This window comes from Sardina pilchardus, chromosome 22, assembly GCF_963854185.1.
Source record: "Sardina pilchardus chromosome 22, fSarPil1.1, whole genome shotgun sequence".
Classification (NCBI taxonomy): Eukaryota; Metazoa; Chordata; class Actinopteri; order Clupeiformes; family Clupeidae; genus Sardina; species Sardina pilchardus.
In genome coordinates, this window is record NC_085015.1 from 19,859,308 (window position 1) to 19,870,350 (window position 11,043).

At 42.0% G+C, this 11,043-nt stretch overlaps 1 protein-coding gene across 1 annotated transcript; it reads left to right on the forward strand.

Annotated features, from left to right (window-relative positions):
* The first annotated feature begins 623 nt into the window (after positions 1 to 623).
* On the forward strand, positions 624 to 9,991 carry LOC134069678 (F-box DNA helicase 1-like). Its single transcript, XM_062525707.1, has 20 exons — positions 624 to 693; positions 844 to 1,073; positions 1,218 to 1,354; positions 1,596 to 1,725; positions 1,998 to 2,176; positions 2,550 to 2,630; positions 2,791 to 2,876; positions 2,965 to 3,133; positions 3,345 to 3,561; positions 3,803 to 3,890; positions 3,986 to 4,072; positions 4,290 to 4,426; positions 4,541 to 4,637; positions 4,727 to 4,890; positions 5,938 to 6,007; positions 6,118 to 6,327; positions 6,792 to 6,899; positions 7,454 to 7,575; positions 7,994 to 8,125; positions 8,836 to 9,991. Exons 1-20 carry the CDS (start codon positions 624 to 626, stop codon positions 8,944 to 8,946), a joined length of 2,625 nt encoding a protein of 874 aa, XP_062381691.1. The 3' UTR covers positions 8,947 to 9,991.
* The last annotated feature ends 1,052 nt before the right edge of the window (positions 9,992 to 11,043 follow it).

The window sequence follows — 11,043 nt, forward strand, 5'->3', positions numbered from 1 at the left end:
CGGTCAATATACACGGGGGAAAGCCATAGTTTTACGGCAATTTCTTGTATGGTATTTTACCATAATTTTACGGTAACTGGTTGGCAACTTTTGCTGCCGTGCCTTTTACCGTTTTTTTACTGATTTTTTTTTTACAGTGAGATCCTGCACCCGGGCTAAATTGACGTAGGATGTGCGTGGATACTCTATTTCTATTTTTATTGTATTCTGTGGGTAGCTCATAATATTATATTAGATGGATTTTATCAGTAGGCTATGGACATCATTCTGAACAGTGTTTGCCTAAAACTATATTGAGTTCCCAGTTCCATGAATAATTCTGTTATTATAGAGCACAGAGTACAGAGCTGGGGAAATTCCTTGCAGTTTCCCATTATGCACTAGCTGGGGAAGGAGTCAGCAACAACATGTAGAGTCGTCAACAACAACATGTTAGGTTACAGCCACCGTCATGTTTCTAGACTATTTGTGTTTGTACTGGTTATAGCCTAGCTGTTCTGTGTGGTTGTTTGTGTTTACATGGGGAAACTGCATATTTCTCTCTCTTTCATCTTAATTTACATAGAAACCCATTCAGTGAACCACCTGGCATTTATTTGTTTTGTTTATATGTGCACAGAGCGATGCCTGCCAATCGCCTGAAATCACCGGGGCGAAGCCCTCGCACCCCATACAGCACACAACGCAGGAGAGGTAGGAGACTGGATAGGCAGCACCACCACTTATTCCATTGAAGAAATTGCTTGTGTTTATCAGTGTATGTATATGAGTTATCTTGTGTAAGTGAGAGCTTTAACATGAAACCCATATCCAGTTGCCTTAAAATCACTGTCTGTCCGTCAGTGCAATCGGCAGGTACCACTCAGCAGAGAACACTACTCTCTTACTGGAGGAACACTGGGAATGATCCCCAACAGAGGGAGCAGGCTCCTCCACCACCCCCGGACACAGGTATCGATGCCCTGCCTGAAACCGTGCTGAGAGCCATCTTGGCCATGCTCCCAGCTCCTGACCTATTCCTTCGGGCCAGCCTGGTTTGCAGACAGTGGAGGAATATCATCTCAAGTGAAGTGGTATGAGACAATGCACACTAAATGGTACTGTTCACACACACACACACACACACACACACACACACACACACACACACACACATAAGGAACTATATTCACACATTTTTATTAACATTTGGTCATTTAATTAATGATCTATTGCAGTTTTGCCGCTGGAAGAAGTGCTACTTCCGCTACCATCAGCAGGAGGAAGGAGGAGAGCAAGAGGTCGTCTCCATTCTGCAGGAAAACTACATGACCCCAGATGGCAACAATAACCTCTGTTTACTACACATGGCAAAGTATGACTACAGTATGTCATTCTGTCAACTGTATCTGACAATACACAGAAAACGTGTCTATCCTGTCATTTTTCACACTATTGCTTGATAAAGTAATTATTGAAATGTAGAGGTACCACTGGTTAGTCTATTCATCTCTGATGCTGAAGCATCCTATTCAGTTAAAAAAAAACATAGTAGGCGCCTCTGTATCCAAGCTGTTGGTCATCTTGTGTGTGATTGTGTGTCTGTGTGTGAATAGGTACATGTCTCAGACCTTCCACTGCATGACACTGGGTTCTGAGGGAGAGCACAGGATTCTGGAGAGTATCAGGGGTCAGCGCCTTTATGAGCAGGCCAGAGCCTGCATGCCAGAGAGCATGATACAGACGGTGGGTCCACTGCACCGTGCCATATACCGTCATTTCCCTATTAACTATTAGCCGCAGCTTATACATTGATTTTGTTACATTTCTTCAGCTATGAGGTTAATACAGGGGGGCAGGTAATATGGTGTATGGTTTTGTGTCTTTTAACTTGCATAAAACACTGTCCTGCGGCTTATACACAATGTGGCTTATATGCAGGGAATTACTGTAGCTAATTAACAGTTAATTAATTGAATGGTTCATCAATGTATTTGTTAATACTGTATTGATTGAAGGAGGATCCGTGGTCATCTCTGGCTCTGATGCTGGTTCTGGCTGACGGGGTGGAAGAGTTGTGGCAGCTGGTGGTCAGTCTACGGAACTCTCTGACCCCTGAGCAGCTCTCAGAGTTTCTCTGGTGCTCCGCAACTCTGCTGCGCGCCATGGCAGACAAACGGGTCAAAATCAGCAACCGGTGAGATGCACTTATCATTTTCTTATGTGTATGCATGCATATAATGTCTCTTGTTGGACAAGGGCTTTACAGCTTTTTACTGGTTGAATGATTGTCTATGTGATCGTATTTCATGTACTGTACGTTCCTGTGTATGTATGTACTGCCTTTTTTTAACTGGATTGGCACCAAGGCAAATTTTAATCAACTGTGTTGACATGGCAATGCATTATTGAAATTGAACTTGAACTCTACTGAAAGGTTTACCATTTAATACCAAATGGGCAGGTTGAAACTAGTCTAACGGTTTTATTTTCCCTGATGCCTACTTCAACTGATCTTGCCACACCTTATATTTTCCGTATTGCTCTCGCCTCTTTACATCTGTGTCTAGGTTGCACTATAATATTTTCTACGTGTTGCACATTATGGAAAACATCCTTCCCTCCAACAGATCACAGACAGATCAGGACAGGTCAGAACTCTCTCTCTCTTTCTCTCTTTCTCTCTCTCTCTCTCTCTCTCTCTCTCTCTCTCTCTCTCTCTCTCTCTCTCTCTCTCGGTGTCTGACACACATACTGTACATAAACTGAATTCTTATAACTGAATGATAATGTGTATTTGTCTCCACATAGGGACAACCAAATGACTCCAGAACAGCAACAGATTCTGAATCACAACACAGAGGAAGACCATGTGGTCAAAATCATGGCCTTTGCCGGTGAGGGCCTTAATTCCAGAACTTCATGAATGTATTAATTTCTTTTTAAAGGAGCCAGCCATTGTGTGAGACTGTAGGGGTGTTTCAGGTACGGGAAAGACGACCACACTGGTGCGTTACGCCAAGCAGAGGCCCTCGCTTCGCTTCCTTTATGTCGTCTTCAATAAACCTGCACAGACGCAGGCACAGCGCGTCTTTCCTGACAACGTCTCATGCAAAACCATCCACTCCCTTGCCCATGCTGCTGTAGGACAGAGGTTCGTCTCTTGCTGTTTTACGACAAACCCACCAGAAAAGAGCATACACACCCAACATTCCTGTAAGCTTTGGAAGTACAATGTACAGTACATTTTAAAATGAACTGATTACACCGTTTAAAATGTGCTGGTGTTATACTCTGTCATCTTTATCCCTAAGTAAAAACAGGTCCCACATGTTCAGCACTCTGATACCCTATGGTCTCCCCAGGTACCGTGAAAAGCTGGGTCTCTCTAGCCCGAAAATATGGTCTGTCTTCAACGTGTTGCCTCAAGGTGAACGCAGCATTGTGTGGGCCAAGGTGGTCACTAAGACCATCAGGAACTTCTGGGCCTCCACAGACCCTCACATAGACACCCAGCATGTGCCTGAATGGTACAGGAGCACCAGTGGGCACATGCAGCGGCCTACTGAAACTCTGAAACGGGTAAACAGTACTAAACCATGTACTCACAGACATGCCTGTACTAAGCCATGTACTCACAGACAATACATGTCTCCTATATTTCAGATATTTGTCTATCCTTTAGGATTACATACATTGCAGCAATACAGATGCACATTGTCAAATACACAGTATACAAAACATTGAATGCAGTGCCATTATTGCTGTAAGTACACTGTGCTGATGTTTGTCTTTTAATCTTTCTTTCTTGTTTGTTTGCCAGATGTTCGTGAACAACGGCAGGCGCATATGGGAGAAGATGAAGGAGGTTGAGCCAACATCCGAGTCTGCCTATCACATGTATCATGATGGTAAAGGCAATTGTCACATTATAAAAGATGCGACATCAAAATATTCAACAGCAACATCCATCTGTCATTGTTAAATTACCCCTGCTCCTCTATAGGATACCTTAAACTGTGGCAGCTGGAAGGTGCCGAGATGGAACACTATGACGTCATCTTTATTGATGAGGCCCAGGATTGTACCCCAGGTTTGCAAATCATATGACATCTGTCTAAGATTTATTCATAAGCTACAAAACTATTTTCTTATGCTATTGTTATTTTGTTAAGCTAATTCCAGAACTTGATGCCGCATACGATTTAACACATGACATCAGTCTAGCTTAGTCACACTTTCAGGACTACTGTAGATCAAGCTAAAGGACAACTGCAAACAGCTCTAAAGACTGTATAATCCATCCCCAGTGACCATGGACATCTTGCTGTCTCAACCATGTGCAAAGATCTTGGTTGGAGACCCTCACCAACAGATTTACAGCTTCAGAGGAGCAATCAATAGCCTGAACACAATCCAACACACACACATCTACTACCTGACACAGGTACCAGACTCAAATCGGCACACTGTTTCACATGAAGACTTCCAGTTATACATACTGACATACACTTACTATTAACCTTACGTAGATGTTGAGATGAGATGATTCCTTTCTCAGAGTTTCAGATTTGGTCCTGAGATCGCCTATGTTGGTGCAACCATACTTGCAGTCGGCAAAGGTGTGAAGAAGACAATGGTTGGAGGAAACCAGAGAGGTGAGTCATTTTTAACATTGAAGACATTATTTTCTGTCATGGTTTGTATGATAGAAGTGTGTGTGTGTGTGTGTGTGTGTGTGTAACAGACTCTGTGCGAGGACAGGACGTTGAGATGCGGCGCAGGTTTCTGACGGGTGTGGGTGAAGCTGATGGAAGGCTGGCTATCCTCAGCCGGACAAACGCCTCCATCTTCCATGAGGCAGTGAGGCTTACGGACCTCAACCCAACCAGCCGAATCTACATCGTAGGCGTGAGTCAACTTAACTACAGTAGCTCAATCTACTACACAACTTTAAGGGATAGTCCGCCATTTTTGGAAATAAGCTCATTTTCCACCTCCCCTTGAGCAAAACAATCCATATTTACCTTTTTCCCATTCATCCAGCCATTCTGTCAGTCTGGCGATACAACTTTTAGCTTCAGCCTAGCATATAGATCATTGAATTGGATTAGACCATTTAGCTTCTCACCTGCTAGCATCATGCTTAAAAGTGAGCTAGATATCATAGATGTAATTTTCCCATTTAAAACGTGTCTCTTCTGAAGTTAGAAAGAGCAGTAAGACCAACTGAAAATGAAACCTGGCGTTTTTCTGATTTGACATGGAACTACACTCTCATCTGACGTAATTATCAAGGGAAGTTGCAAACGTACCATGGGCGCAGTGATATCACACACTACTTACTGCTTGTTGCCTATGGGGACTATTTTCAGATATCACTGCGCCCATGGTACGTTTGCAACTTCCCTTGATTATTCTAAGTTGACGGCAAATGAACTTGTAATAGGCGAATCATTCCTCTAACATAGCTATAAAGCATGTCACATCTTTTATAATGTGACAATTGCCTTTACCATCATGATACATGTGATAGGCAGACTCGGATGTTGGCTCAACCTCCTTCATCTTCTCCCATATGCGCCTGGCGTTGTTCAGGAACATCTAACCGAAAGAATAGGATTTTGGGATGGGGTAACTACAGCAACAAATCACAGCATGTAAATAGGAAAATGTTGGAATTATTTGCACTTGTGTTAAGCTTGACTAGCGGTGGGTGTGTAGTCAGACCGAGTAACTACATGAAGATGAGAAGGGTATACTACTGTATGTATCGACTTATCTTAATCTGGGGAATACAGTGAATAAGCTAAAGTGGCAAAGAGTCGGCATGTTCCTTTAAGAGTAAAGTAAGTGGAGGAAGAGTATTTATTATTTCATTATCTTATGACACTTTCAACCGTTTGGTATAACTTCAAAACTCTCATCAGGAATAAGCTGTGCTGACCTCTGTTTTAGGGTATCAAAGCATTTGGCTTGAATAAAATTCGTGACATATGGGTCCTGAAGCACAGACATCATGGACAGAGTAAGTTTCACTTCTCTAAAATGGAAAGTTCTGGTCCGTGATTATGATCAGCTGAATCGTGTTCGATTGACCACAGTCCAGTTCATATTCCTCACTGTCGCCGCTCTTAGATTTACAGATTGAAGACTATTTCATCCGGCGATTCAGTGAGGGTGCAGTGGCAGGGCTGCATGGGTATCCAGGTCTGTGCCAGTATGCTGAAATGACGGAGGATCAGGAGCTGATCTGGAAGATTGGCGTGGTGGATAAATATGGAGAACGCATTCCAGGGTTGCTTGAGCGCATCCGTGGGAGGCACCAGACAAGACTAAACCTTGCAGGTGAGCCGAGAGGGACAGAGAGAGAGAGTAAGAAATGCGTTGTGTGTGTGTGTGTGTGTGTGTGTGGGGGGGGGGGTGTCCATAATAATCACTCATTATGGACAAACCTTTGTCTGCACTGGCAGATCATTTAAACTGTGACTGAGTTTGATCCAGAGTCACGAACCCTTCACTGATAGCCTTCACTAATAGAGATGACACGTTTAATTTTTTTGTATTAAACTCCCATGTAGTATTTTGAGAGAGAGAGAGAGAGTGGGAGATGCTGGGAGGGGGTGGGGGGTGGTGTTGTGCCATGACTTAAACAAAACCCCCCAAAATCACTCGTCATGGACCCTTGTCTGCACAGGCAAAATAATTTAAATGGTAACAGAGTTTGATCACCAAAGATAATCTTTAACTCATTTGATATGTGTATATTCTCCTTGCACACTTTCTTTCTCTAATTCTGCTACTGCTCTCAGAATTTATCCTGGGCTCAATGCATAAGGCCAAAGGACTGGAATTTGATACGGTTGTCATCACGGATGACTTCAAAGCGCTCCAGGCCTTACCAGCTCAGGAACATGGAGGTTAGTCTTGTCGTTGTACCAACTGATAGATAGATAGATAAGTACTTTATTCATCCCCACAGGGGAAATTCAGGTGTCCAGCAGCCTACAGTGTGTTGTCCAAACAAGCATTCACCAAGCAATACACTCATACAAACACAACTAAAGACAGACAATAACAGTTGTTAAAGGAAAAGTAAAAAAAAGACTACTATCATTAAAAATAAATAAATAAATAAATATAATGAATGCGCATCAACAGGTCTATTATGCAGCCTTATGGCGGCTGGAACAAAAGACCTCCCGTACCTATCAGTCCTGCAGCGCACAGAGAGGAGCCTGTCACTGCAGCTGCTTTACTGGGCAACCACAGTGACAGACTCCTCTCTGTGCTTGTGGTGTGTGTATTTGCAAGTGTCCATTTCTTAACTTGTGCATATTTGTGATTCATTGAGAAAGCAAGGATATAGAAATGTTCATATTAAGTTGAGAGAACAGCTCTATAAATACATAAGAATACATAAAGTATTCTGCTCACAAGCATGTGTTGGTGATGTACTGTATGTTTTCTTTAGGGAATCAAAGTATCATTGAAGATGATGACTGGAATCTCATATATATGGCAGTAACCCGTGCAAAGAGAACTGTATTCATGCCCAGAACCATCACCAATATCCTTGCCAATGCCCGTGCAGGAGTTAGTGCTCTTCCTCCTTCCATCTCCGTAACATTTATCTGTTTATCCATTACTTTGTACTTTTAATTGATATAAATATCTATGGACTAGTACGGTAGACACTGATATATCTACTTCACTGATTATCCTGACCTGCCAAGACTAAAGCAGTCGATATTAGTCAAAGAGACCATCATTTGCGATATCATATATTGATCATATATAGTATGATATTACAAAGTTGATAGTTGGAAAGCCTAATTGCACTTCTAATGTGACACCGACAACCTACTACAATATACACCTCAAAATGATGTTTTTTATCCACAAATACTATAATGAGTACATATTGTGGTCTGTAACATCTTGCAGACAAGTTTTAATTAAAGTGGTGGTCGCAAGGATGTCACATAATGCATACTGTATCTTATTTTTGCAGGAGCACTTCCTGAGGACAGAGTTGACTACAGCTCCATCAGAGAATCTTGTGCTGCAGTGCTCTACTCCAAAATGCTCCAACCATGTTAATCTAAATACCAGCATTTGCATGTACAGAGTCCCCATCACATATGTGAGCATTTTTCTATCTATGAAATTAGGACTATTTGTGTGACCATCTTGTCATGACAAAGTTTTTTTGTATGTAACAGTGTGTTATTCTAGGTTGCTAGCCGAACATTGCTCCGCGCACAACATTTGAGGTCCGGAAGTTTTGTCTGGCATTTGCTCTTTTGCGCAACTATGCTCGAACCGGAGCTGTTCGGACCAATCAAATTGTCAGGCTTTATACGATGATGGACAGATGATCAACAGTAACGTAATCAACTTCGACACCAAAGAGCGCTTGGGTTGAACTAATTTACTACAAAGATGGTGCTCTGATTGGTCGTAGGCCTAACCAATTACCACGCCCCATAATCACAGCCCAATGGAGCAGTATCATACTCAAATTCTGACTAGAATTTTGAGTATGACAGCGTCAGGCTAGTGTTATTCTAGAAGCGTAAAATACGGCTCTGGACAAAACGGTTGCTGACTGCCATTTCGAATGAGTTGACGGTTCTATTCAAAATTAAGAGAGTGACCACTGCAAATTTGAATGCGACCATCAACTCATTCGAATGTCACTCAGCAACAGCAGAAAATGTGCAGTTTTTTTCCACAGCTGTATATCAAATACTGAATGATCATATTAACTCAAACTCTAGTCGGGCGTTTATCTTGGACAACTATACATGATGCTAAATGTTGTGGTTGTGTTGCCATGTTTGTGTTTTACAGGTCGATGGTGTGGAGAAAGGTGGTGCCGTGTGTTTGCCCTGTGTTAACAAAATGGCAGGTCACCTGGCATTTCTGATGAGCCCAGGGATAAGGCAAATCCCCTTCCCCTAACAGCCCAGAGTGGGGCTAAAATGTTGCTGTGATAATAGAATATCGATGGTGAAGGCAAAGGTGATTCATCATGACCAGTGGTTATGGGCCAGCCTAAAGATACTGTATCTGCAGGCAGGTGCTAACTGAGTCATTGCCAAGGGCAGAGCCATAAAAGCTCACAATTTTAGATAATTTTATTTGACTCTTGTTTTCATCATTCTTTTCCATAAGTTTACAATGAGTTTTTTTTCTTCCATTTTAGAATGAACATATCTTACATTGAAATGAAATATTACATTTCAGCATTTACATGGGTTCTGTAGAACCTTGTGTTAAATGCATTAAAATGTACGCATAGTTGTGCATTTTCATAAATTCCAGTAACTTAAAGGAGACTTCCGTTGATTTTTCACATAGATCTCTGTTTCTCGAGGTCACCAAGTATTGTCGGTACGAGAAGAAGACAAAACAACTGGTTCTACTGTACCTATCTCGAGTTGCTGCAGCCAGGCAGCTACAGTGCTACACTCTGGGGGCACGTTCACAAGCCCCCATGTTCATGCACTTTGGGGGCACGAAATCAGTAAAAAAAAAAGTTATTTTATTTAGAAACTTCATGATGTAGTACTGGGTTGTGGACATGCATTGTTTTTGTAAATTTTTAGATTGTACAGAAAAAAATATAGCTTTAATATGAGACAAGAAAATAATGATGTATAACACCAAAGATCCTTAAGGCGGAGCAAGACATTTCGTCGTAGTTCATGTCTATGGGCGCAAAATGGGGATCACTTCCTCTGCATAAAGAGGTGTGTCATTGCATGTCAGACTGGCGTATTCATGGGTTTCATCAGGTCCCTTTCCTGAGGTGTATAAAATAAATCAAGCACCTGATTATCAATAGATATCAGTTGCTTGATAAATACACCTGTGGAAAGGGACCAGATGAATTGATGGTGTTCCAAAATAATCTTGCTGCTCTTTCAAGCCTTCTAATAACATTTAATAATTCTGATATGGAAAATAACACACACAAAGCATGTACACTTTCAAGGAATTGAATGAAAACCAGTGGCGTGCGGTGGGGTCTGTGGCAGGGTAGGCAGTGGCCATTCACATATGTAAATTCCATCCATACACTCGCAAATATTACTATATTTTCATGGTAATACTCCTACTACTTAGTCATTTCACAGAATCAGGGGTCACTAGGTGTGCATTTTTTTTAATTTTTTTTTTTTTCCAACCTACGGGGGTCCGGGGGTTTCTCCCCGGGAAATTTAGAAAATTGGGCTTTTAAAGATGCAGTTTCAACGTAGTTTGAGAAGGAAAGGGAGAAAATTCGTTGGGGTCCTATCATCATATTTTAATAACAAATAGCCTAAAGCTAATTTCCCTCACTAGACCTACTGGTATTTATGGGGGATTAAGAGGGGGGAAATCGTTTTAACTGAGACCCAAACCTTTTTTTCTGCCCGTGACATGATGAATACCTTGTGCTTTGTTGGCTTCTTTAGCAGCTATCACGCCGACCTGCTGCAAACGTGACACATCTTGATCTTGTAGGCTACTGTTGATGAATTATAACCTCGTTTTCTAGCCTCTCGGTGTACTTGGTCGATTATGGTTATTCGTCTGGGTTTTTAATTAGCTAAACTACATAAATCCACCATTAATTTGTAATTGTATGCCTCCTCCCTGCTGTTTATTTCCTATGTGGAGTTGTCCGAGCTGATGTCCCGAGTCCCGTTGAGGCCGGACTGCCATTGGCTTATCTGCGTTCGAAAGGCAGCGCTTGGCGGGAATAAGCATGCTTATCGATGCTCATAAACTTTCGCATGAATCATGTAATACGCATGCGCAATCTCCGAAATTCGCAGCATTGAAATGAATGGTGAGGATAGGCAGATACCTTACAAGCCTACCCTGGCCTTTGGAATCCAAGCAAGCTTCGGGACGGCTTGCTTGGGCGTTCCCACGGTAACCAGGCATGGTTGCTTTGCTGCGTAGTTCAGTGTTGTGAATCGCTGTTTGCGTAAGCCTTCACGTTTGAGTTTTTGACCTTAAATAAGACGTACATTTACTTTCTAGAATTTAAATTGCATTCTAATTGTA

Excerpts from the sequence above, each read along its gene's own strand:
- LOC134069678 (XM_062525707.1), top strand. The coding sequence starts at position 624 with ATGCCTGCCAATCGCCTGAAATCACCGGGGCGAAGCCCTCGCACCCCA. Across the intron at positions 1,726-1,997 it reads CAGAGAGCATGATACAGACG|GAGGATCCGTGGTCATCTCT; the intron begins GTGGGTCCACTG and ends TATTGATTGAAG. Across the intron at positions 2,877-2,964 it reads CAAAATCATGGCCTTTGCCG|GTACGGGAAAGACGACCACA; the intron begins GTGAGGGCCTTA and ends GGGGTGTTTCAG.